This window comes from Drosophila innubila (genome assembly GCF_004354385.1).
Source record: "Drosophila innubila isolate TH190305 chromosome 3R unlocalized genomic scaffold, UK_Dinn_1.0 2_E_3R, whole genome shotgun sequence".
NCBI classification, from domain to species: Eukaryota; Metazoa; Arthropoda; class Insecta; order Diptera; family Drosophilidae; genus Drosophila; species Drosophila innubila.
Window position 1 is genome coordinate 4,491,213 of NW_022995380.1, and position 14,780 is coordinate 4,505,992.

The 14,780-nt window shown below is 43.1% G+C and overlaps 1 protein-coding gene across 1 annotated transcript in view; it reads left to right on the top strand.

Annotated features, from left to right (window-relative positions):
* The window catches only part of LOC117790465 (GATA-binding factor C), a 39,550-nt gene that overhangs the window by 14,092 nt on the left and 10,678 nt on the right, over positions 1-14,780 (top strand). Inside the window, exons 3-5 of the mRNA XM_034629920.1 lie at positions 2,662-2,948; positions 3,051-3,900; positions 10,684-10,829. Of these exons, the coding sequence (XP_034485811.1) occupies positions 2,662-2,948; positions 3,051-3,900; positions 10,684-10,829 (1,283 nt within the window). The remainder of the gene's footprint in view (positions 1-2,661; positions 2,949-3,050; positions 3,901-10,683; positions 10,830-14,780) is intronic.

Below are 14,780 nucleotides of genomic sequence, written 5' to 3' on the forward strand. Positions count from 1 at the left end.
GTTATTGGCGTGTTGTTAACGTTCGGAAATGATGAAACAGGTCAGTCGCAGCAACGCCGTCGTCAACCATTGTCGGCGCACACGCAGAAGAGAGGTTATGGCGCGATGGCAGAGGAGACGCTGCGCCAGAGCAGCGATGTTACATGTATGACGTCGCTGGCAACTTGCTGTCAGTTTGTTACGACGATGCCACGCATCACGTTCGCCATCAACGCCAAACGAATGCTGCCAACCGCGATTTTGTTCACATTCGCCACCGCTACAGCAAATCTCACCCACGTCGCGATACCACAACGCAACGTCATACCGCGTTGATATCAGAGCGCTGCGCTGCTGATGAACGTTCGTTAACGTCGTAGTTAAACAACGGTGTAAGAACGTGTCAGCACAGGCTTTGAAGATAAAAGTTGTTTGGCTTTGGCCACGACGAGAATGACGCCAGATGGCGACGTCACACGTTTGCGCGACCGTACCTTTATAACCGCAGCATGCAGCATAACAACAACAGCAAATGTTTGTACCATGTGTGTGTGTTTGTTTTTGCAACTTTAATTGCTGTACTCAGCTTGATTTATTAGCGAATTGTTTTATACAAAAGATGCCAACAGCCTCAGCAGCAGCAATAACAAACAACAACAACAGCAACAGGCTTAACAACAGCAACCGCAGCAAGAGCAACCGCAGCAACAACAACACGAGCCAACAGTGACTCATTGCTGCTTAACAGCAGCCTTAACAGCGCTCTGTTATCGGCCAACACCATCGCCAAATTGAAAGTTTTCATTGCAGCAATTAAAGTTCGCATCACATCGCATCGCATCGCATCGTTTCGGATCTGGGGGCATTGATTTGTGGCAGCAACACGTATAATTTTGCATGACCAATGCGCTTATTTGGCCATAATTATATACACAGCGCAACCCGATGACGACTTCATATAAATACAAGAGCTTGTTGATATGCAATGTGGCATTTTGGCATGTTGCAGCTTGTTGTTTTTTTGGGGCACGTAGCTGCAATCGAACATTGATTGTCTCTGCTGCGCGTTCGGGGCGCAAAAGTGTGAAGTTTGCTTTGTGGCTGTTGTAACAAGCCGCAACAATTGTTGCAAGCTCTCTCAGTCTCTATGTGCAACTGTCCAGACAACAACAGCAACTGCAACTGCTGCACATAATTTCTATAATCAGACACACGTACATATAATATGGACGCTAAAGCACTGTTATTAGTATAATCAAATGGATATTATCGCAGACAGCGATCGATCCCAACAGGCAGCAAGCAGCAGGCAGCAGGAAGATTGCCCATATTGCTGGGGCATGGGAATACCCTAAGGAAAGGGGCATAAGAACTTTAAGTACAAGTATCAAACATGTCTCTCCTTAATCTCTCTCTCTCTCTCTCTTTCTTTTTTGATTTAATCATGTTGATTAACTCATTTGTTCATACATTTTTATAATTGATACCAACTATTTTTTTTTTTTTGATCGCTTTGATTAACTGAACTTGAGAAATAGAGCATCTAAGATTCGCCTTGATTTAGATGACTTTATTTGCCAGTTCTTGCTTGGGTCTTGGACCCAAGGCAACTAATCCAGGTGGGCGTCCATTGAACTGCCTGACCTACTGTTAGACAGAGATGAGATGCAGCTTTTGTGTTAAGACAGATTCGACATTAACTTTAACTTCGACGTCGACGTCGACGTCAGCGTCAAGTTGGGCAGCGGCTGCTGCATAATCAAAAATAATTTCACATACAAACAAGCCCCAGAGCTAACAGATCTGTGGAGCTGCGGATCGTGGCAGCCGGGCCAATATTAATGATAATAATAAGAATAAGTGCGCCCCAAACAATTGCAACACCCCGCCGCCAGGATGTGCATATGAAGGGGCAAGCTGGCTATACGCGATACGCTATACGGTATACGAGTAGTCGGAGTGCGGGTTCGAGTCCCAGTCCGTTGCAATGCTGCACTGTTGCAGTGCTGCAGCTATGGAAACGGCAGCATTGGCGCACATAAATCTCACTTGGTGTCCGCTAAATTATACACTGCCCGACATTTAGGCTACACTTTTAGCCCGTCCAACTGAGTGTCGGACAGCGGATTGAGCGGGGTGGAGAGGGGGGAGAGGGGGGGCCAAGGCATTCGAGCCGCTGATCGATCTTTTTAGCTTTGGGACAAAAGTTTAACGCGATTGTTTATGATACAAATTAAACAATTTATGACAATGCAGCAGCAGTTGCTGCCTTGGCCATATGCAAAGAGTCTGCGCGAAGGCCGCGAGCGTCGTTTTGTGGCCAATGGTCAGTGCCTTACCAGCGCAGCTTTAGCCTCAGCAGCGGCAGCATCGGCAGCAGCGACAGCAGCAGCAACTGTTGCTGGTGTTTCATAAATTATAACGCAGCTTTTCCGCCTCGAAAAGAGAACAACGTCATTTATTATGCATTTTTTATCGCTTCTGGTCTCTGTCTCTGTCTCCCTCTCCCTCTTCCCTTGCCTCTTCCTCTCCCACTGTCTTTCCATCTCTTGGCTTAGACGGTTAATCTTCGTTATAAATTTTGGCCATAATTGATTTAATGCCGCATTTAACTTGATTTCTTTTGGCGCGTTTTATTAAATTCTTAACGTTTTTTTTTCCCCTTTTTTTTTCTTATTGCAGCATCCCGCATGCCCTCCTCACATGCCACGCCCCAAGTGTGCCGGCCGCACTTTCATACGCCGCTCAGTCCTTGGCTGACCAGCGAGCACAAATCGTTTGCACCCGCCAGTGCCTGGGGCATGGGTCAATTCGCTTGCCCCCAGGAGCCGCAGGTGGAGCATAAGCTGGGCCAAGTGGGCCAAAGCCATCAGACGACGTCGTCCGGCCAGCATTCGTTTCCATTCCCACCGACACCGCCAAAGGACTCCACACCCGACTCAGTACAAACCGGTCCATCCGAGTACCAGGTAAGGCATTCAAGACAATTCAATTGGATATTTTTTTTTTGATATGGCTGTTTCTAGTGCTAATTCTAATTGTTATCTCTTATCATTGCTGTCGTTTTGCAGGCCGTGATGAACGCGTTTATGCACCAACAGGCCACGGGCTCTACCTCATTGACGGACGCCAGCTGTGCGCTGGACATCAAGCCGTCCATACAGAATGGAGGCGCATCCTCGGCGCATGCCGGCAGCGCTGGACCAGCGCAATCATCAGCGCCCAAGCAGCGTGAAGGTAGTACTAACAACAACACCAACAACAATACAAATAGCTCAAATAGCAGCAGCAGCAGCGGCGGCGCCGGCAGCAACCAAGCGCCGCAGCAGCAGCAACAACAACAGCAGCAGCAGCAGCAGAATAGCAGCAGCAACAGCAATAATAACAATAACAACAACAACAACAACAGCAATGCCTCCTCATCCGCCTCCACATCCAACGGCCTGTTCGATGGTACCGCTCAGGCGCATTATGCGGCCAACAATGCCAACAGCTACGACAGCAGCTACGCGTCCTATCATCATGCGGCGGCGCAACATCAGGCGGCTGTTGCCGCCGCCAACATGTTCCAAAGTTCCTCCGTGGCAGCGGCCGCCGTGCGGCATAGCATGGGAGCGGCAGCGGCAGCAGCGGCGCATCATCATCATCATCACAGTCACAGCCACAGTCACAGTCATCACCATGGTGCGACCGCTGCAGTCGGTGCCAGCTCTGGCTCCGCTGCGGGACTGCATGGCGGTGGCAGTGGCGTTGGTGCTGGTGGTGGTGTTGTTGGTGGCATGAGCGGCATGGGCAGTGGCATAAGCAGCGGCGCCCACAGCAGCTCAAGTGGCGCTGGAGGCGGCGGTGGTGGTGGCATTGGCGTTGGCGTTGGCGGTCTCGATGTCAAGCCCGTGCGCACAAAACCCAGGACCAGTGCTGGTAAGCAAGACAAAAGTTAACACATTTGCGATATATGGTGTGGGTGAATATTAATCGATTGTTGATCGATAAACAATTTGCTTACTTATTACTTATATATCATTACCTATTTAGTTGTGTGTCTGTGTCTGCACACACTTATCGATATAATTGAGCCTTTAGTTCTGCTTTAGTTTTAACTGCAATATTTACTTTTAGTTATAGCTTTAAGTTTTAGTTATAGCTTTAGTTTTAGTTTGAGTTTTCGTAGAGTTAAGTTTATATTTTTGATTTCCTTTTTAATTTCACACGCTCGCACACGTGGGAAGCTCTTCACTTAACTGCACTCTGTGGTTGTAATGCTGTGGCACTCTTGCACTCTCTTCTCTTCTCTTCTTCTTCTTCATCATCTTCTGCTTCTTCTTTCCAACTGCAGCACCACTTGACATGTGCCCCGATCTCCATGCTGGCCACATTGCCGCCACTTGGGCATGTTTCCTGCTCTAACATTGTGTGGCACGCCCCCGTTTGTTCCCTTGTTTTTTATTTGCTTGTGGCATTGCGTATACGCCGCGTGCGCTCACCATGAAATCAGACCATAACAATGACAACAACAACGACTTACTGTTGTGCAAGTCATAGTAGTCGACTAGCAGTTACCCAGCACTCTTTTACTCTCTCGCTTGCACCATCTCATTGCCTCTCTATCTGATCCTTACTTACAAATTGTTCCTTGTAAAATGTTTGCTTCTTCTGCTAGACTAGCAGATACCCTTCTACTCACTTCCTCTTTTTCTCTCGCTCTCTCTCTCTCTTTCTCTATCTCTCTCTCTCTCTTTCACTCTATCTTTCTCAATCTTGTACTCCTTAACTGATCCTCACTTATAAAATGTTCCCTTTAAGTTTCGACTTTTTCTGTTCTACTTCTTTTCTCTCCCTCTCTCTCTGTTTCGCACTCTCTCCATCACTCGCTGATCTTTACTCTTCTTTATCGTGAGTATTTCTATATCCTACCCATGTTAATACAGGGTATAAACAGAAGAATTGCTGTTGCCGTGCTGCAAAAACAAGACTTCAATGCTATTGTCAACGATTTGCTTGGCTCCACGGCGTCATCAGCTTGTTGTTGTTGTTGCTCATTTTATGTTGTAGCTGTTAATTACTTCATGTTGCTGCTGCTGCTATTTGAAAAGACTCAACACACACACACACACACACTTATACCGGGCATTCGCTGCGGAAGTTAGTTGCTGCACCTGCTTTGCAGTCACCGTCTCAGCCGGTTTCGCATGTCTCTGGCAGCAACTCCAACAAAACGACAACAACAACAACGACGACGACGACGACGACAACAACGACAACTTTATGGCAGTTGTAATGCGTGAGGGGTGAGGGTCGGGTCAGCTGCAGTTGCAACCCCCAAAAAAGAGCAGCGAGAAAACAGCTGGCTCAGTTAACAGTGCGCTGTTAACTAATCTACACAGCTAATGTTAACGTAACAGTTGATCACACACACACACACACACACGCACTTCAATACAAAGCAGTCAAGTCAAATGAGGAAGCAACAAGATGCCATGTGAACTAAAGTATCTGAGCCTTTGTATCTGCATCTGTATCTGCATCTGCAACTGTATCCGTATCTGTATCTGTACATAACGATGTACATGTGATGTAGGAAGCTGCAGGCTGACAAAATGTTTTGCCTGCGCTTCATATTAAGCCAGGCGACAGTTTTTTTCTTCAACTTCTTCTGCTGTCTGCTATGTTGTTGTTGTTGCTGTTGCTGTTTAACTAACCAAAAAGTTGTCTGCAACATTATTGTTGTTGGGCTCACTCCGCTTCGCTCCGCTCCTTCGGGTGCGTTCGTTAGCCAAGTCAAGTCCTTCGTTGTCCGTTGTCTCCTGCTTGTTGTTTTTGTATTTATTTATCGTTTATCGCATCGCTTGCGATAAGTTTTTCGGGCGCAAGAACATGTGTTGGTCTCTTGGCTTGTTGCCACTGCCCAAATCAATAGCAACCCAGTCGCATTCCCCATTCTCCAGCCAGTCTCTGTCTCCAACTCAGTCTTCCTCTTCGTCTCCGTCTCCCTCTTCATCTCCATCAACGTCTTGTGTCCCATGTGCAGTTTGGGTTTGGATTTATGCTTCGCCTGCGCCTGGCCAAATTGATTGGATGCCATTTGGGCTTTTGTCAGGTGAAAATAAAAAATGTTGTGAATGAGCTTTAAGTAATTGATATGGGTACGAGTGAGGGCATACCCATGCCAACCCTCTCTCTCTCTCTCTCCCGCTCTCCCCCTCTTTTTGCCCGCACAGCCTTCACTCAATCAGCGTTTGTCTGTCTCACTGTCTGTCTGTCTCACTGTCTTCAGTCGCTGCTTAACAGCAGGGATGAGCTTCTTGTGCGCCCATTGTTCCTTTGTCCAGCACCTTGACAGCTGTGGCCTCAAAATGAGGCGCTTGCCGCTTATTTGTGGCATGCGTGGAATGGCTCCAGATCCGCAATCCATACCATATAGCCTACGATCTCCCAGGTGACTCGCACTCCTTGAACTTCTCGTGTAAATTATTCATACTAAGCGCATAATTTTTTTGTAAAAATTCCATTTTTATTGCATTTATTATGGTTTTTCTATTTCGTTTCTTAAGCATTTTCATTTTCATTAAAGCAAAAGAAAAAAATATATATCAAAATCAACAACAACAACAATTTACTCACACATCCATGTGTCTTTTGTCTTGTTCACCAGTAAACGTCTTTCTCCCTCTCTCTCAAACTATCTGACTATCATATTTTGTATCTAACTATCTATATATGTATCTCTAAGTAACATTTAACCATTTGAAATATTTATTAATATCAACAAAGCACAACAACAAACCGAGCAACAGGCACAACAACTAATTAAAACTGCAGTTGACCCTTCAAGATCATTCTGCCCACATACTATACTGCTCGTCTACTAACAAATTAAAGGGAATTTTCTCTAAAAAGGTACAACACATAAATTCTAGACAATTATGGCCACTGACGCCAAATGTCAAATCAAGCAGCGTCCACAGTTAGTTAGACCTTTAAACCCAAGACCTTAATGCCAAATCAGGCCCTAAAAACAGGTTCAGGTTCAGGTTCTCGCTCAGATTCTGATTCTGATTCAGAGTCTGATTCTGAGGCTGATTCTGAGACTGAGACTGGGTCTCGGGTTCAGGCCAATTCCAGACAATGTCACACGGACCCGGGCCGTAAAACCAAAACCAAAACCGAAAACCCAAACCAAAAACCTTAAGAAGAGCACACGAAAACGAAATACCAAAGTGTGCACAAATTTCCAAGAAATTACAACGCAATGCTGTGGATGATTGTGCCCATGTGGATGTGGATGTGGCAGTGGCTGTGGCATTGGATGTGGCTGGACCATGCCACAAGAGAAACAGTTATAACATGCTACTAAATCATAGGTTAAAAGAGAACTGGCCAACCTGCTACGTGTTGGGCTGTGTGGAAAATGAAAATGAAAATAAATAAAATGTGAAAAACTGTCATAGCTATGGAGATGGCGACAGGCGGACAGACAGACAGACGGACAGACGGACAGACAAATAGACAGATAGACGGTTAGGCCGAGGAGACAGCAAATTGAAATCAAAACAAAGCTGAAAAACAATAACAACGAGTCAACGACAAAAGCCAAAATGTTTAATGGCCATAAAACACACACGGTGTTTTGGCCCAGAAAGAGAAACAAAGATAGAGAATAAGAAAAGGATCCTAAGCCACATCTCAGCAGCAGCCTCAGAAATCCAATAAAAATGTACTAAAACAAAAGAGTCACAAAGTGAGAGAGGGAGAGAGAGAGATGTAGGAGTGAGAGAGAGAGGCAAAGAGAAACTGTACGCGTGCGCCGTGTATTCCGTAAACCACATATTGTAGCAACTTGTAGTGGGTTTTATACGGATACTTCAGTTCAGCAGTCAGGGGCAGTAGTTGTCGCCATCGTCGTTCACTTCGTCTGCTTGTTGGTCTCTTGTGTTGTTGCCTTTGTTGTCAAAAGTGGGCACACAGGGTAAAAACATCATTAACACATTTGATTTATTAACTGGCGAGTTGCTTGGAGCAGCAGCAACAACAGCAACAACAACAGCGAACTTCATTGGAATTATGCTAGAACAAAAGCAACAAAACACAACAAAAAAAAAGAGCAAACACTCACACAATACCACAAAAGCCACACTTTATGGCTTAATACGACTGAGAGCAACACTCAACCTCTGTTTTTCCCTGCTTTATAACAACCAATAAATGCATTATTTTTTTTTTCTCTCAACGGCTACTGTGCTACTTGATAACCTGTGATTATATATTTATAATAACTCAGTTAAATCGAAGGAGAAGCTAAAATATCCACTATAAGTAAGAAACTGAAGAATTGTTAAGTGAATCAAATACAGATAATTGTAACTCGTTAGAAAACTGCAAAAATTAAGTATCCAAGACATATAAATAGCAACAAGAATTGTCAATTAAATGGACACTCTTCGTTCAAACATTTTTGAAAAAATGACAAGGCAAAGCTGAAAAACCCAGCTATAAACAATTTCAGTGACAAATAATTTATGCAATTTTTATTCAGTGGGTGTTGCCATTTTGATTGGCGGCAATTTGGCTTCGGGCATTGTAAAGCCAAAATAAGTTGAAAACCAAACCAAAACGCCCAGCGCCAAATGTGCGGCAATTAAAAAAGTCGCACAACAAAGAGAAAAGCAAAGCAAGAAAGAATTAAAAAAAAAAAGAATATCAAGTACGCGCGCTATAAAAAGATATATAAATACAAAAAAAAAGCAAAGCAAAGTTGCGATTAAATGAAAACAAATGAACTGTTTATTTAACGCGCCCCTGGCGAGTGCGTGCGCGGGGTTACAGCGGGTGGTGTTGTTGTTGTTGTTGCTATCGGTGGTGTGGACAATATGCACCACCCGTTGTGGGTGCTCAAGAAACACGCAGAACGTTTAATTTAATTTCTTTGAAAGCTCAAAAACAAAATGTTTGGCATGCCAACAGGACAGTTAAACGCACAGGAGCTGGACACGTGTGATTGTCCTGCTGTGTTTCGAAACAGCAGCAAATCACGTGAAGCTCTTAAAAACAAACCAAAAAAAATATTAAAAAAATAAGTAAAATGAAATTCTGTCATCAAAATGCGCCTAATGGCATTTGGGCAGGCAACGAGTTGACAACGCACTTAATGAGCCACTAACACCACTGCCAACCCACCGTTAACCCACTGGGTGTGACCGCTAATATTCAATAAAAACAAAAAACAACTTAGAAACTGTATAAAAAGTTATGTTCAGGTGGCCATGTAAAGCGCAACCTTAATTAATTATAATTCCGAAATATGCCAGAGGGAAATGCTGGGCAAAATGGGCCAAAAACTAGCGTTAAATCTTTCAGTTGAGTTCGCTTTATATTTGTATATTTTTTATGACTAAATTTCAATTTCAAAACAAGCAGCGCAGCGAGAATGAGAGAAAACAAACGATATAATGAAGCCCATTTAGTGGCGTCATTAAATGAACAGAAGAATATACAAATACGAGTATACGAATATATGTAAGAAGCGAATTACCAAACAAACAACAAAGACACAAAAGCCAAAAGCCAACTGTGGCACGAACGTTAATAACGCGTTACATTTGCAACTTCATTTGGAAGCCAAGCAAGTCCGGAGTCAAGTCGCTTACAAATTATGCCTAAAGTTATTCAAATGAGTTGCGTTTGCGGCGCTGCAAACCGAAACAGTTAGCAGAGGGATGGATAGGAGTTGGGACAGTGGTGGGGGTGTGGTGTGGTGTGGAGAGGGGCAGGGCGGGTTAAGCAATGCGATTGCAGTCACTAGAACCGCCGACGTCGCAGCGCTGCTTAATTAAAATGTGTAGAGTCAGCGTCGTCATCATCGAGGCTGACGCTGCAGCCCCAGTTTCAGTCCCAGTTTCAGTTCCAGTCGCAGTCCCAGCGAATCCATCATTTCCGCTTCCATGCGTTTTCTGCCTGCAACAACAAAACGAAAGAAAAAACTAGTCGGAAATTATAGGAATAGTCGACTATAGGAATACCCGTTAAATACTTTCAGGAGATTGAATTGCTTTAAATATTTAAACAGATATTTTCGTCGTTCTGTTTAACCGATCTTGCTGCGATTAAGTCGGATGATAGATAATTATATTATAGATAATTTCTTAAAAACTGTGGGTGTGGTGGTTTTTTCCATTTACGGGTCGGAAGCGGTCGTTTCAAAACTGTAAACATTCTAAATTTGCTTAGGGTTTTGATAAGTCTATGTGCCAAATTTGGTGGCTCTACCTCCTATTGTCTCTGAGATCTAGGCGCTCACACAGACTGACAGACAGACATACGGACAGACGGACAGACGGACATGGCTATATCGACTCGGCTGTTGAGGCTGATCAAGTATATATATATAATTTATAGGGTCAAAGATGACTCCCTCTCCCAGTTACATACATTTCAACGAACACAATATACCCCTTTACTTATTTTTTAAGTAACGGGTATAACGAGAAACACAAAAACAAACTACTAACTGAGAAACAGCTGAAAAAAAGTGTGCCGCAGCTTGTTATTGTTGTTCCTATTGTTGCTATTGTTTAACAAGGCTGCGCCATTGTTGTTGTCGCCTGCACTTGGACTAAGCTTAAGTTTAAGCTAATAAAAACTGAATTTAAGCCACAAATTAGTTGTATTATTGTTATTTCTAATCATTTATTTTAATTTGACTTTCAGAGGGTCGAGAATGCGTAAACTGTGGTGCCACATCAACACCACTGTGGCGACGCGATGGAACTGGACATTATTTGTGCAACGCCTGTGGCCTTTACTACAAAATGAATGGACAGAATCGACCACTGATCAAGCCAAAGCGAAGACTGGTAAGTACCCAATACACACATTCTCTTTTGTATATGTATGTACATATATATGTAACTCACCCGCTGTGTGCAGCTTCCACACATTGCCACAAATTGATCAATAAATTTATATACTGTATTCTTGGGAATTTGTTGGCGCATCAATCTCTGCACACGTTGCTGTCGCCAAAAGCCATAAAAGCCAGCGTGAAAGTTCTCAAATGTCATAATAATTCCAGGAATAAACCAGCACATACAACTACAGATACAGATATGCATTTGTATATCTATACACATGTATTTAATTATCATTTTTCTGACTAGCTGGCGTCTTGATTGGAGCTGAGTAAACGCTTTGGCTGATAACAATCAAGGCGCATCATCATTATCACTTAACGCACTAAAAACATAATCAGGCAGCAGCAGTCACAGTTGTTTGTGTGGGTTATGGAGATGGCTCTGACTGCCTGCCTACCCCAACCCCTTCTGTTCTGCCCCCCTCACATCATTCTCTCTTCATCTACCATCTACATCTTCGTTTGCGTTGAGGCACATTATCGGTTTTTATCGGGCGCGCGCATCAACAGCAACAAACTATGAAAATATATGTAACGCTGTCTGTCCGAAGGTCTCTTAGCGGCTGCCCCTGGCGCCAACTACAACAACAACAACGAGAGTAGGAGCATCAACAAGCTGAAACCAGCTCCAAAACGAAAGACTTAGGCAACGAACTCACACGCTGTCATTGCGTGTGAAAGAGAAAGCAACTGTGTATGCTTGCTTATACAAAATTAGTCCATTAAACATGCGTAAAAACATAACAGCCCACAACAGTAACAACAAACAACATGCAGAAGAATCTATAACAACAATAAACAACTGTTAAATGCAGTTTGCAGCGTTTTTGTGTGTTGTGTGTTGTGTCTTTTAGGTTTTAGCGTTGATTTTTTATTGGCATTTAAATCGTATGCATTTTGATTGCATAACATTAACATAAATAAACCATTATTGGAACCAAAATATGTATACACACTGACGTCGTCGACTGAGCAATGCCAGGGAATTCCCAAGAAATTCACAGCTGGAGGCGACTCTGCTGCTTCTTGTTGTTGTTGCTTGTTGGACTGTTGTGTGTGGTGTGTCGTGTGCGAGAGAGAAAGAGAGAGAGAGGGGGGGTGGGGTAAGGGGGAGGATACTCTGTTGAAGTGTTTGTTGATTTCTCGTTGACAAAATATGCAACAAATTAAAATTTATGTGCGACTGCGTTGACTTATGGTCGTAGTCTGTGTTGCATGCTGCACGTTGCACGTTGCCCAAACAGGATGCAGCACATCAATGTCCTTATTGAAGGGCCGCATCGCATTGCATCGCCTGTGGCTGAAATGCAATTCAATTGTTTTGGGGCGCTGGCATTGAAATTGACTCAAGTCTCGATTTTGCTTTTTCAATTCAACTTGTGCTGCTCGTGCTGGGTGGCAATTGTATTGATTTTGCTGAGGGTCAGCGACTGTATCATGAAGTTTTGCATACGTTGCCCACTGCCAACTGGCAACAAGCAACTGGCAACTGGCAACTGCACCTGCCCCGATTGCGCCAGCGACTGCGCATCTCATTGTCTGCTCTGCCGCCTTTAATTAAATTTCCGAATTGTATGAAAACAGTCAACAAGTCGTAACTTTGAGCAGCACAGAAATACTTTGTGGTTGTTGTTGTTGCTGCTGAAACAGAACAATGCAAAATTTTTAATTTATGTATTTTAGCCTGCAAGCCAATGCAACAACAAAGAACAACATCAACTCAGTCGCCTTCGCTTACATATGTTTGCAGTTGTTGTTGCTGCTGATATTCTCATTGTTGTTTGTATTTTTGGGGCTGTGTCGAGTGGCCGCTGGCCGTGTTTGAATAATTGCATTTAATTATAAGGCCAAAAAGTTGTGCGCCACTCGCTGCCACAGGCTCTGTGTGGCAAGTCCAGGCCAAGCCCATGGTGCAACCTTCCAATGGATTTGTCACATTTCAACTTGTTCTTAAGGCTATGACTCTGGCTATGGCTAATTGCAAATGCATGTTAACTGCTTAGGAACACAGCTGTTAAGGTCACTAAACAACGCCAACTGCTGGCGCATCTCAGCAACAACAACAATACCGAGAACAACCGCAACAACAACGCAATCGTGACTTATATAAATATATATGAATACAAGCGGCATGTGTTAGTCAAGCGTTGGAGGAGGGAGAGGAGGAGGGCGTTTCTTGCATTTTGCATAATATTTATGCCGCAGTCGGTTTTGTTTTGTTTTTGTTTTTGCTTTTTAATTTATGCGAATTTTCACACAATAAATTGAACAAAACGTTTCATGTTGTTGTTGTTGTTGTTTGTTCTGGCAATGCATTCGTATATATTTTGTTGTTAAGCGCTGCAAAATTGTTTATTTTTATGCTTATTACTTTGCCTTATGTCATTTGCATGCAGCAAATGCGCAGCAGCAACAACAATAACAACTTGCATTTGCCATTTACAGATTGCTGTTGTTGTTGCTGTTGCTGTTGCCGAGCTTGCTGTAACAATAAACCCATCAACACTTGACACAATCATTTATAAATGTATTATTTAAGTGCCTCCAAAGCTGCTTAATTAATTATTAATCAAAGGCGTATTTCAACGCCGGCAACAGCAACAACAAATTCACATTAGGCGCTATTTAACGGCTATTAAATAAATCCATTTAATTTTGCAATTTCAAATACTCTAACATGGCCAACAAGGTTTTAAGCTAAGCATAAAAACTTATCGGCAATGAAATAAATTTAAGTTGTTATGTCAAATCGATTTATTGGCTATGATAAATTAAATTGTTAACGACATTAAGACGTTTAGCAAATCAAAAACAATTTCAATATATAGATAAAAAAAATAAAAACAAATTAAAATTTTCAGAAGCAGGGTATTAGAGAGTCGTTGTGCCTTAGACAGTCAAGCTCTATGTGTGTCTATGTGTTGGAATTACAAATGTCCCACTGTGCGGTCCCAACAACAACATCACCAACTGAGATTAAGTAGATGAGCTTTAAGCACCAAAATCATCAATAACAAATAGAAACTGGCAACAAATTATTGACAGACGCTGACTTTACAGATTTTGCTCCCTTATCACAAAGAAAAAACTGAGTAAGCAACGAAAAGATACAAATTCTAATTAACACATTTTGGCCAAGCTGCACGCCATATGTGCGATAGACGGACTGAAGTAAACTGCTTTGAATTGAGTTGGCTGCTCAACTTAGCCCTTTTGGCGTGGGAATTAAAAACAGACCTAACAACAATAACAACAACAACCAGAAACTGGGTAACAATTCTGGAGGCAGTGACGCTAAAAATTAAATGCACAGCGCAGACGCTGAGCGTATAAATCAAGTTACCAAAAATGCGCGCCAAATGAAAGTCAAAGTCAAAGTTAAAGCGATCGATAAAACACAAAAACAACAAGAGCACAACAACAAAAATTCGAATCAAAACTAAAGCAAAGGCAACAGCAACAGCAATAACAATAACAACATTAACAACATCAACACAACTGAGTCAAAGTAAAAGTTCAATGCACGTTCTGCAAACGGGGCGTATACGCAATCGAACGCATTAAGTTACCCATTTTGGAGTTACGGCCAGAGGCCAGAACCTTATGTTTATGCTGCTGCTGCTTATGTTTTATATATTTTGATGTTGGGGCGCTAGGATCTTGTTAAGAGCGAAGCTCATTTCATCAAGTGGGCAGCCTAATGCCATTAAAATGCACTTGAGCAGCAAGACAGCAAACGGGATTGCTGTCTTCAGTCCACTGTCTTCTGTCTCCTGTCGCCTGTCTTCAGTCTCCTGCTGTCCGCTTTGGGGCACAAGCTGACGAACCTGAACTGAAACTGAACCCCAGACAAAGTCAATGTCGACTGCAACTTTGTGCCTCGTCGCAGATCAAT